The sequence below is a fragment of the Arachis duranensis genome, chromosome 9 (assembly GCF_000817695.3).
Source record: "Arachis duranensis cultivar V14167 chromosome 9, aradu.V14167.gnm2.J7QH, whole genome shotgun sequence".
NCBI lineage: Eukaryota > Viridiplantae > Streptophyta > Magnoliopsida > Fabales > Fabaceae > Arachis > Arachis duranensis.
Genome location: NC_029780.3, coordinates 52,691,027 through 52,704,662, shown reverse-complemented (window position 1 = coordinate 52,704,662; position 13,636 = coordinate 52,691,027). Strand labels below are relative to the sequence as shown.

At 34.4% G+C, this 13,636-nt stretch overlaps 1 protein-coding gene across 1 annotated transcript in view; it reads left to right on the top strand.

Annotated features, from left to right (window-relative positions):
• Nucleotides 1–3,741, top strand: part of LOC107488934 (uncharacterized) — a gene marked incomplete in the record, with an annotated part of 5,670 nt that extends 1,929 nt beyond the window's left edge. Inside the window, 7 exon segments of the mRNA XM_021142546.2 lie at nt 1–270; nt 613–862; nt 989–1,187; nt 1,309–1,411; nt 1,700–1,801; nt 2,351–2,566; nt 3,302–3,741. Coding sequence (XP_020998205.1) covers nt 1–270; nt 613–862; nt 989–1,187; nt 1,309–1,411; nt 1,700–1,801; nt 2,351–2,566; nt 3,302–3,583 — 1,422 coding nt within the window.
• Between the last annotated feature and the right edge of the window lie 9,895 nt (nt 3,742–13,636).

The window sequence follows — 13,636 nt, the reverse complement described above, 5'->3', positions numbered from 1 at the left end:
GAGCTAACTAAATCGAAAACCGGGGGAGGAGGTAATTACTTCAAGAAAGATGGAATTAATGTGTCCGATATTCCTAATGCCCCACATTTAGAAAATTGCAAGGTGAAGACAAAGCTCTACGGCCATCTTGATCAGCGTACGGGGAACGAGAGCTTCCCACCATGGACTAGTTGGAAGGGGTTCTTAGACACACATCCTGTTGCTTCGTCAAACGAGCAGATTAAAGAACTTAAGTATCAGGCTGTTTCAGAGGGGACTTATCCACCATGGGTATGATCTTAGAGTTTTCTAAGATATCTTGGACTCAGCGTAAACATTTTTGCTAACAGATTTGTTTAGCGTACTTTCCAAGTGTGGCAGCATTACTTTTTTTTCACAGCCAATATTCATTTCTAGTATATCTTAAGTTAGTTTTATTTAGAAATGATAATGGCAATAGTAATTTCTCACTAAATTATTAACTAATTAAAAGAATAAATCTTTCCAAACATTTAGGACATAACTTTAATCGACCAAATATACAAAAAATGGTGCTGGTGATTTTTTGCATTTAAGGAATAAGATGAAATGTTGCAATTACTTCCAAGTTTGTTTACATAGAAGATTTTGCAGATTGCAGGATCCGATGAAGAAAACTATCCAATGACTAGAAAAGTGCAGCGCGATATATGGATTCATCAGCATCCTATAGACTGCAGGGACCCGAATGTGAAGTTCCTTGTAGCTGACTGGGAGAGATTGCCAGGATTTGGTATCGGAGCTCAGATTGCCGGTATGTGTGGACTTCTTGCTATTGCAATCAGTGAAGGCAGAGTACTTGTCGCAAACTATTACAACAGAGCTGATCATGATGGTTGCAAAGGTATATATCTATTTTTGAGCCAAACATATCTTGAATTTAGTTTTAAGATTCGCAATATGAATGATCTTAGCACAAGACCAATTTGAATTTTGATGATACTGTAAATGGCATTTTTTTTATCTTCAGCGTCGTCGCGGTCTAGTTGGAGTTGTTACTTCTTTCCAGAAGCCTCCCTAGAGTGTCGTCGACGAGCATTAGAACTAATGAAAAGCGAAGATGCTTGGAGTAAAGGAATTTTGACTGTGAAAGAGGCACGGAATAACGGAATTGTGACAATAAAAGAAAGTTATACATCCAAGCACATATGGGCTGGACCAACTCCTAGGTAAGTTCTTATGCCTGCAATTATATACATTTCTTCTGTTTTCTTTTATTTGACACCGCCACTTTTTGGTAGAATGTTGATCCTTTGAAAGTTACTCTTTCGATGCCAACATATCGTGCAGGAAATGGGGTACGCCGTGGAGTTATTTGCAACCTACAACTGATGTCAATGGGAGCCTGCTGGTTTCTCATAGAAAAATGGATAGAAGGTGGTGGAGAGCACAGGTACTTAATCATTATTCATTAGAGAAACAAAAAACTGTATCCTAATTTTGGCAATAGTTTGAGATCAAAATTTTGTTGAGCAATGTTACCTGACTAGAAAAATTAATTTTTTTGTTAAAACTTTAACTAACTAAACCTTAAATATTAAGTTCTAAACTCTAAACCCTAAACAAAATTTTAATAGTATAAAAATAAGGTGTTGGCCAAAAAATTTTGGTTAATATTGATAAAAGGTATTAATCACCTAACATTCCTCAATTTTGTTTCCATAACATTGTTGCTCATCAGGCTGTTCGCTACTTAATGAGGTTCCCAACTGAGTACACATGCAATTTGATAAATGAGGCGAACCACGCCGCCTATATATATATATATATCCATTTAATTGGAGTTTATATTAATATATAATTTCCTTTTTCCTATTGAACTTAAGGTAGTGTTTGGTCACGTTAGATAGTCAGATAGAGGTGAGTGTTAGTAGGGAGGGAAACATGTTTGAAGGAGACAGAGACAACCTTGAAAACTATCTCTATTTCAAAACAACTTATAAGATAATTTCCATCCATTTAAAATAGGAGTAACGCTAGAGAAACAATAATAATCCAAAGTTATCTTATTTAACTTAACATCTATAATTTTATATATGTAATATCTATAATTACACACCTAATGAATGAAGAAAAAAAGAGAGCAAGAGTTATGGCTACTTTGGCTCCCAAACATTTTCATAAAATAGAGGCACAATAAATATGTCTTGAGAATAACTGTTAGCAAACTTGCCTCACTGTCTCCGCCATTGTTGTCCAATAGGAACAAAACAATACCTAAAGAGGAGAAGAGATCTAACCTAATTACTACCACACCAAACTGTTTTTTCTTTTTCTTCCCTCAAGCTAGTTGTATTAATTGAAGTTATTTCCAAGTTTGTAGTTTGGTCAGCAAAGTGGTGAGAAAGAGAGGTCAGAGATAAATGAGTATGTGTGGTCCAATCACAAGCCATGGATTCCTAGGCCTCTCCTAAGCATGCACGTGAGAATGGGCGACAAAGCATGTGAAATGAAGGTAGTTGAGTTTGAAGGATACATGGAACTTGCTGATAGGATTAGGAGACACTTCCCAAACCTTAATAACATTTGGCTCTCCACTGAGATGCAGGTATATTATGCTACATTTATTGCACACCTTCTGATCTCCCCTTTCATATTATATATTTTTACATACTCATTTTGTTTCTGCCATTCTAAAATCCTAGAAGATATCGTATGTTTGGATCTAAAACTTTTAATTTTTGAATATAATGTAAGTAGTTTTCTTTCTTTTTTCTTTTTTCAAAAAAATATAACTTATTTTCCTATGAATAATAGATCCTTCCAAACATATTTCTAACTACTAAATGAGGAAAGAATTCCTTGCTTTTGAGATTTAGATATTTAAAAATAGGATATATATCACTAATAAGTACAATTTTTAGATAAGTTTTTTAGGTAGTGCTAGAGAACCAACAATAGAAACTTGTTTCAGCCAACTCTACAGCAAGTTGTCAAGCAAGCATAGTATGAAGTCTACTAAAGATAAACTTTTGTTGAGTTTGGATTTTGGATATTTCTTTTAATTAAGTTTGGGGTGTTCTTATTTTTAAGAATTTCAAATGTATTTTTTTTTTCTTGTGTTGAATGTTGACTACAACATTAGCTGTGTAATATTGGCTTCCAAAACTTTTAAAATTTTTTTTAATAAAAATAATAACGCTCAAACACAATAAGAACCATACGAACAAAACGCAACACTCAAACGAGTATTAAGAATTGGCACATGGATCTATTATTCTCGTATGGCTTTTACATAGTTTGATATACAATGAAGAATTATTAAGAATGTAATTTGATGCAGGAAGTAATTGAGAAGACCAAAAAATACCCTCACTGGAACTTCCACTATACAAAGGTGAGGCGCCAAGCGAGGGCAAACATGTCAATGGCAAACTATGAAGCTAGCCTTGGAAGGGAGACAAGCACCAACTATCCACTGGTCAATTTCTTGATGGCAGTGGATTCTGATTTCTTTGTTGGAGCATTGGGTTCTACTTGGTCCTTCCTCATAGATGGAATGAGGAATACTGGCGGGAAGGTTATGGCAGGGTACTTGAGTGTTAACAAGGACAGATTTTGGTAGGGTTTCATGTTTGTAAAATTAGATTACTCGTCAATTATATGATAGTAATATGATCTCATGATTATTTTTGTTATGTGTAATTATTGTACATAAGCCAAAACATGGTAAATTGGAGCTGTTAAAGAATAAGTGATTGAAAGAGCACACATATTCAGATATTTTTCCTCCTTTTTTCATTTTTTTGAAGACCCGTATATATATATAGAAATTCTGTCTCATAGAACATTGTATCTTGTTCAACTTCATAAATTATGCAACAACAAATGCAACTTAAAAATATAAACAACACAATTAAAAAGATAAACATAAATAAGAACCAAAACCAATATAATTTATGTATACAAAAAGAATTCTTTCATCGCATTAAAATTTAAGGAAGGGAGCAATTGAAAATGAACCGTATAAGATTTTATAGGATTTTTCACGTATTACAACAAAAATATATTATTATTCAAATGCATAAAATTAAATCTTCTAACATTGAGATAAATAAGAGTCAAAATTGAGAAAAAATCATCAGTAATCGAAAGAGTAAAAATTGCTTTAGTTTCATACTTGAACCTAAAAGAAATATCTAGTTTCCTAATAAATTAAAAATGTTATCAATAAGACATAATAATAATACAAAAAAAATTCATATTAGTTATTAGTTGAGCTAAACAAATAATATCAAGTTTTAAAAAAATTTCATACACATATACAAGTCGCAAATTTATTGACCTAAGATCTCAAATGCAAGTAATTCTCCTAACACAATAAGAACATAGTTATTATTATAAAATATATAGTTAAACTTACTCTACAATAAATCAACTAATCATAAGTAAATTATTCGGGATGAGTCACAAGAGCCTGAAAAATATGGTAAGTGAACGAAGTTATTAACCCACTCGAAGACAACATATTAACTAATAATTTGGTTATGCGTATAATGTTAATACAACTCCTTGTGTTTTAAAATAACAATTATATTATGTAGATCCAAACAAATATCTATAAATTGATGCTATTTGAATATACCTTAATAATACATGATGTCCTAAAATTTTTTTTTCTTGTCAAAAATTTTTATTTATAATTTTGTGCCATTAATATCAAAATTATGTATTCAGAGAATTGCGTATTTGACTCTCAAATTAACACGAGAGAGAGCTAATAAGATCCAAATGTTTTTGAAATAACTTTATCCAATAAAAAAAATCATTAATTGTGTATTTAGATAATTGCATTTGACTCTCAAATTGACACGAGAGAGCTAATAAGATCCAAATATTTTTTAAATTAAGTTATCCAATAAAAAAAAACAATCAGTTGAATAGAAAATCATGATTGATTTTGTGGTGTACATATATCGTTGTCAACATTTTAAGTATATGCGTTAGTGGGAACAATATCAAAAGAAGATAAACCCATGCACCAAAAAGAAAATTATTAATGATATGATACGACTGAAAAGTGTCTTACAATTAATCCAAAACACAAATATATAGAACAGGTAACATTTTAGAAAACTCACAACACAGAAATGGTTGGTTTGGTGTCACAATGCTAATGCTAAAATGATAAAAGATTAGTGCACATTTCCATTTAATTCCTAACAACAGTTCTTTATAACCTCATGGTAATACTCATGTTAAACTAAGGTAACAATGAGTAGTTATAATCCAAAAAGTAAAAAATAATTTAACAAAGGAACAACTGCCAGCTGGAACATTTATTACACTGAAAGTTAATATTTTGAGACCCTTTGAAAATCTGAGTGAACTCTATGTCCACCTAAGTCCTCACCAGAGGCTCCTGCTGCTACTCGTATAATATCTTCAATAAGTGCAAAGTTCCTCAATATATCAACATGAGCACCACTCTTGGTTCCCCTTCCTTCGAGAAGATTAGCTGAAGCAGCGTCTTCATACTCCCTTATGAACGTTCGGATGCCTGAAGGATTAAAGCGGGTTTTTTCCCAACCTCTTGTACAAATGAAACCAACGCTTAAAATAGGAACGGTTTCATCCCCATTGGCACTATAAACTCCATCCTTTAAAAAAGGGTCCTCATCTCCACCAATTGCTGATGTGTCAATCTGAAACGGAATGTAGCATTCCGATTGGAAAGTTGACTTATAAACATAGGCTCTTTATGTTGGAATTCCGACCCCATACATAGAGTAAATCTCCATATTTAGAGCATGTGGTAATCTACAACAGAAGGACAAAAATATAACACAAACCATAAAGAGTAGTAGTATGAATAAACAACGGATTTTAAAAGATAGCAGGATACGACATTATAGAAGATAGTAAAAGCAAGAATCTATTAATGCTCCAAACCAAGGTAATAAAATGATTAATTACATAGTAGCTAAGTGCCAACAATAGTCAGATTCTAGATTGGCAGTCTTCTTATGTGCAACTTCTACAAAATGTTTACTAAAACAATTAAATAGAGGATCTCACCTTGTTTCTAAGGGGTTAGACCAATATTTGTAATGCTTGTATTTTGGGTCATCCAAATTATCAGCAATCCCACAAGACAGTTTTCTAATAATAATGTTTATTTAACTCGTTTTGTACACTGTAATAAACTTTCTTATTTCCAAATTTATTCCGAAACTTATATACTTTAAATACTCAAACTAATTTTAGACATTATACTTCTATTCTTACTGTAGCTTTTTCCAACAACAAATTGAAAAAAATAAAGGAAGACCCAATAGAGCAAGGGTCCCAATGAATGAATACATCATAAGAAAACTTAAATCAATCTAATGCCTACTAACCTGTCGAAGCTATTGGATCACCTCACAATTGCCATCATGAAAGCGAAAAGACAGCTCCATGACCACAAATCTAGCTTTTCAATTTGACCCATATTCCAATCAGCAATCACTCCCACAAATCATCCCTCTCTCTAAACCCTACCGTAAATCAAGTGTGTATGAGTATTAATAGCTCAATAGTTCAGTGTACATTATAGAAAATTGAGTATTAAAATCAACAAAAAATTACAAAACTCAGATTTAAAACACGCAAATCGCAGTGGAAAATCAGGAACACAATTGCAAACCCTAATAAAATCAGTGCATACTGAACACGAAGAACCTAACAGAAAATCGAAAAAGAATCTCTCTTCATTAAGACATAATTCAGAAAAAGAATCAAAATTATTCAAAGCTGCTATGAATTACATATTAGAAAACCAAATCCAATCTGATGCCTACAATTTCTAGGATATTCGGAGAGTATTTGAAGTGTTTTCATATGGATTGTGTATAGATCTTGTTATGTGTCTCACTTTCATTGTGTTTTTTTTTTCCACATGGTTCTGTTCCAATTGCTGCTAGAACCAAAAAATTAGCTACATTTTAACTAACCTAAATGAAGTATGCATCTATGTACAATACATGTATGTTTCTTTAATCTCCAATGAAAAATTAATCAATTAGGAAGTGAAGTAAATAAAGAGTTATCTTTATCTAACCAAAGTAACTAAGTACCTAAAATTAGGTAATTACCATACAATCAAATTAAATATCAATGAAATCCGTTAAACCTTAAAACCCAATGATAGAACAACACAATCAATACTAATGAATTAAATGTTTTGCATCATCCTAATAAAGACACTTGTTTCCTTTTTACTCTAGGAAGATCAGATTTCTTGAGCAAAAAAAAAAAAGTAATTAAGATCAATCATGATATAATAGATACAATTGAAGTAATTAATTTATAAGAGTACTCTGTACAGAATGAAAGGTAGAAAAAATATTAGAAGTCAAGGCTCTCTAAAACACAAAATAGAGAAAACTCATCATTAAAAAGGGAAGGAATATCATAGCAACATGCAACAATCCAGGCAGAAATCAAGACACAATTTTTCGCACTTCAACCAGGGAAGCAAAAATAGATCCAAATAACACAATTCTTTAGGGTTTAAAGAATTTTCCACTGTTTTAACACTAGTTTTTCGAAATTGAATGCATAAAAAGGCATAATAAAATAGTTAGAAATATAAGAGATAAATAGTTCCCATCTGAAGCAAATGGTGAAAAAAAAAGACAGAACAACAACACTTATTAATTATTTAGTTCAACACCTAAGTAAATAGAAGGAAAAAAAAAGATTCAGACAAGGAGAAAAGAAATAAACAAAAGAGAGAAACAAAATATGTATTTAGAAGTGCATAATCAAGAAGATAAAATACCATAAAATCAGAAAACCAGAAAAAAAAAACAATAAACCAGTGAATACAATTGCACCATATAAATACATTAACTTATTTTTACACACCTATAAACTTTCACATATCATAAAAAGGTAAAATTTATAAACCCACACAAGAATAATTTATATAAAAAATAAGCAAGTACTGGTCTTAATTAACTTACCCAAAAGTATTTTATCTCTGAACCCAAAAACTGCTGCACAATTGAAGAACAGGTAACTGAAGAAAAAAGGTAACAAAACCAAATTTGCCTCTCAATTCCTTTGTGTGCAAAATCAACATGGACCCCACAAGAACACCAAATAGTTTTATAAGAAATAAACCAGCTCCTTTCAATGAGATAAAAATTAGAATAAAGAAATGAAGGAAATAGGTAAGGAAGCGTTACTTCGCGACTTTTTGAAGGCTGGTGTAGGATTTGAGCACATTGGATTGCGTGACTCACAGGATTTTGGATCTCTCTGAAACACAAAATAGAGAAAATCGATCATAAAAAAGGGAAGGAATATCATAGCAACTTGCAACAATCCAGGCGGAAATCAAGACACAATTTTTCGCACTTCAACCAGGGAAGCAAAAATAGATCGAAATAACACAATTCTTTAGGGTTTAAAGAATTTTCCACTGTTTTAACACTAGTTTTTTTGAAATTGAATGCATAAAAAAGCATAATACAACAGTTAGAAATATAAGAGATAAATAGCTCTATTTGAAGCAAATGGTGAAAAAAAAGACATAACAAAAACACTTATTAATTATTTAGTTCAACACCCAAGTAAATAGAAGGAAAATAAAGATTCAGACAAGGAGAAAAGAAATAAATAAAAGAGAGAAACAAAATATGTAATTAGAAGTGAATAATCAACAAGATAAAATACCAAAAAATCAGAAAACCAGAAAAAAACAATAAACCAGTGAGTACAATTGCACCCTATAAATACATTAACTTATTTTTGCACACCCATAAACTTTCACATATCATAAAAAGGTAAAATTTATAAACCTACACAAGAATAATTTATATAAAAAATAAGCAAGTACTGGTCTTAATTAACTTACCCAAAAGTATTTTATCTCTGAACCCAAAAACTGCTGCACAATTGAAGAACAGGTAACTGAAGAAAAAAGGTAACAAAACCAAATTTTCCTCTCAATTCCTTTCTGTGCAAACTCAACATGGACCCCACAAGAACACCAAATAGTTTTATAAGAAACAAACCAGCTCCTTTCAATGAGATAAAAATTAGAATAAAGAAATGAAGGAAATAAGTAAGGAAGCGTTACTTCGCGACTTTTTGAAGGCTGGTGTAGGCTTTGAGAACATTGGATTGCGTGACTCACATAATTTTGGATCTCTCTGAAACACAAAATAGAAAAAACCGATCATAAAAAAGGGAAGGAATATCATAGCAACTAGCAACAATCCAGGCGAAAATCAAGACAATTTTTCGCACTTCAACCAGGGAAGCAAAAATAGATCGAAATAATACGAAAGAAAAATGAATATTTTTGTCTTAAATTAATAATTAATCTTAAATAATTAAATATATTTAACAATAAATTACCATTGACGGTTTTCAAGGATCAATTTTACATAAAATTAATTGTATGTAATTTTTTTTTAAAAAATTTGATAATTCTTAATCTTATTTTATAAAATATAAATTATAGCGCAATAAGCACATGTAAATCTCCTGAAATCTAATGTCAATCTGTCATCAATAAATAAAATTGTACGCTTTATTCTTAAAAGCAAACTTTAGAATATAGGGGAATCAAATTAAATGTTTAAAACGAAAGCTTACCATCTTCAGTGCTTCATATGTAATCATCTCGCAGATAGAAGGAAGCTACCAGCCAAAGGATCCCACTATGAAAAAGTACCTAACAAGACCAAAGATCAACTCCAAAACTTCAGGGAATACGAGATCCAACACATACCTCGGGAACAAAATACCCGAGTAGATGCACTATCCAAACTAGCCAGCACCAAGCCTTGAGGTAACAATAGAAGCCTCATCCAAGAAACCATGCAGCACCCATCGACCTCAAAGGAAGAAAAAGTCTTAATCATATCTGTTCTGAGGGTTACCTGAAACTGAAGGTCGATCTCGGATGAGATCTTCTGATGTGACCAGAGTTGTTGCGTCCGACTTGCTGGGCCTTGATGTGTTGCTGATCCTAGGTCACTGGTGCACGAAATTGTGATCATCAATGGCGCCATCAACATGCTATGCTCAATTGCAATCTCAACTCTTTATCACAACTTCGCACAACTAACCAGCAAGTGCACTGGGTCATCCAAGTAATAAACCTTACACGAGTAAGGGTCGATCCCACGGAGATTGTTGGTATGAAGCAAGCTATGGTCATCTTGTAAATCTTAGTCAAGCGGATTCAAATGGTTATAGAGGATTAATAATTAAAAGATGAATAAAACATAAAATAAAGATAGAGATACTCATGTAATTCATTGGTGAGAATTTCAGATAAGCATATGGAGATGCTTTGTCCCTTCCGTCTCTCTGCTTTCCTACTGTCTTCATCCAATCCTTCTTACTCCTTTCCATGGCAAGCTGTATGTTGGGCATCACCGTTGTCAATGGCTACAGTCCCGTCCTCTCAGTGAAAATGTTCAACGCGCTCTGTCACAGCACGGCTATTCATCTGTCGATTCTCGATCATGTAGGAATAGAATCCAGTGATTCTTTTGCGTCTGTCACTAACGCCCCACAATCGCGAGTTTGAAGCTCGTCATAGTCATTCAATCCCTGAATCCTACTCAGAATACCACAGACAAGGTTTAGACCTTCCAGATTCTCAAGAATGGTCGCCAATGGATTCTAGCTTATACCACGAAGATTCTGATTAAGGAATCCAAGAGATATCCACTCAATCTAAGGTAGAACGGAGGTGGTTGTATGGCACATGTTCATAGGTGAGAATGATGATGAGTGTCATGGATCATCACATTCATCAAGTTGAGGAACAAGTGATATCTTAGAACAAGAATAAGCTGAATTGAATAGAAGAACAATAGTAATTGCATTAATACTCGAGGTACAGCAGAGCTCCACACCTTAATCTATGGTGTGTAGAAACTCTACTGTTGAAAATACATAAGAACAAGGTCTAGGCATGGCCGAATGGCCAGCCTCCCAAAGAGGGTTCAATCATAAAAACATGATCAAAAGATGATTCGAAGATTGTAAGATCCCCCAAATACAATAGCAAAAGGTCCTATTTATAGAGAACTAGTAGCCTAGAGTTTATAGAAGTGAGTAAATGACGTAAAAATCCACTTTCGGGCCCACTTGGTGTGTGCTTGGGCTGAGCATTGAAGCTTCCATGTGTAGATACTTTTCTTGGAGTTAAACGCCAGCTTTTGTGCAAGTTTGGGCGTTTAACTCCCACTTTTGTGCCAGTTCTGGCGTTTAATGCCGGGAATTCTGAGGCTGACTTGGAACGCCTGTTTGGGCCATCAAAACTCGGGCAAAGTATGGACTATTATATATTGTTGGAAAGCCCTGGATGTCTACTTTCCAACGCAATTTGAGCTTGCCAATTAGACTTCTGTAGCTCCAGAAAATCCACTTCGAGTGTAGGGAGGTCAGAATCTAACAGCATCTGCAACCCTTTTCAGCCTCTGAATCAGATTTTTGCTCAGGTCCCTCAATTTCAGCCAGAAAATTCCTGAAATCACAGAAAAACACACAAACTCATAGTAAAGTCCAGAAAATTGAATTTTAAATAAAAACTAATAAAAATATAATAAAAACTAACTAAAACATTCTAAAAGCATACTAAAAACAATGCTAAAAAGCGTATAAATTATCCGCTCATCACAACACCAAACTTAAATTGTTGCTTGTCCCCAAGCAACTGAAAATCAAATAGGATAAAAAGAAGAGAATATACAATGAATTCCAAAAACATCTATGAGGATCAGTATTAATTAGATGAGCGGGGCTTTTAGCTTCTTGCCTCTGAACAGTTTTGGCATCTCACTTTATCCTTTGAAGTTCAGAATGATTGGCTTCTATAGGAACTCAGAATCCAGATAGTGTTATTGATTCTCCTAGTTAAATATGATGATTCTGGAACACAGCTACTTTATGAGTCTTGGCCGTGGCCCAAAGCACTCTGTTTTCCAGTATTACCACCGGATACGTCCATGCCACAGACACATAACTGGGTGAACCTTTTCAGATTGTGACTCAGCTTTGCTAGAGTCCCCAATTAGAGGTGTCCAAGGTTCTTAAGCACACTCTTTTTGCTTTGGATCACGACTTTAACCGCTCAGTCTCAAGTTTTCACTTGACACCTTCACGCCACAAGCACATGGTTAAGAACATTTTTCATTTAAGAAAGGTGATGGATTCATAGGACATTCATAACTTTAAGGCATAGACACTAAGACACTAATGATCATAAGACACCAACAGAAATAAAACATAAAGCATAATTTTCGAAAAAAAGAAAAATAAAGAACAAGGAGATTAAAGAACGGGTCCACCTTAATGATGGCGGCTTGTTCTTCCTCTTGAAGATCTTATGGAGTGCTTGAGCTCCTCAATGTCTCTTCCTTGCCTTTATTGCTCATCTCTCATGATTCTTTGATCTTCTCTAATTTCATGGAGGAGAATGGAATGTTCTTGGTGCTCCACCCTTAGTTGTCCCATGTTGGAACTCAATTCTCCTAGGGAGGTGTTGATTTGCTCCCAATAGTTTTGTGGACTGAATAACAGAGGTGACCAATGAGATGAGGAAAGGCTAACCTTACCAAGGTAGAGGACATATCCACGACCTTATAAAGTTCTTGGGCTATAACCTCATGAACTTCTACTTCCTCTCTAATCATGATGCTATGAATCATGATAGCCCGGTCTATAGTAGCTTCGGACCGGTTGCTAGTGGGAATGATTGAGCATTGGATAAACTCCAACCATCCCCTAGCCACGGGCTTGAGGTCATGCCTTCTCAGTTGAACCGGCTTCCCTCTTGAATCTCTCTTCCCTTGAGTGCCCTCTTCACAAATGTCTATGAGGACTTGGTCCAACCTTTGATCAAAGTTGACCCTTCTAGTGTACGGGTGTTCATCTCCTTGCATCATGGGCAAGTTGAATGCCAACCTTACATTTTCCGGACTAAAATCTAAGCATTTCCCCCGAACCATTGTAAGCCAATTCTTTGGGTCCGGGTTCACACTTTGATCATGATTCTTGGTGATCCATGCGTTGGCATAGAACTCTTGAACCATTAAGATTCCAACTTGTTGAATGGATTTGGTAAGAACTTCCCAACCTCTTCTTTGGATCTCATGTCAGATCTCCGGATATTCACTCTTTTTGAGTTTGAAAGGGACCTCGGGGATCACCTTCTTCATGGCCACAACTTCATAGAAGTTGTCTTGATGCACCCTTGAGATGAATCTCTCCATCTCCCATGACTCGGAGGTGGAAGCTGTTGCCTTCCCTTTCCTCTTTCTAGAGGTTTCTCCGGCCTTAGGTGCCATAAATGGTTATGGGGAAACAAAAAGTAATGCTTTTACCACACCAAACTTAGAAGGTTTGCTCATCCTCGAGCAAAAGAGGAAAGAAAATAGTTGAAGAAGAAGAAATAGAGGAGATGGAGGGGGCTTATGTGGTTCGGCTGAGGGGGAGAAGTAGTGTTTAGGTTGTGTGAAAATGAAGGAGTGAAGAAGGGTTTATATAGGGGTGGAGAAAGGGGTAGGGTTTGGCCATTATGGTTGGGTTTGGGTGGGAAAGTGGTTTGAATTTGGATGGTGGGGTTTGTGGGGTTTTATGAAGGATGGATGTGAGTGGTGAAGAG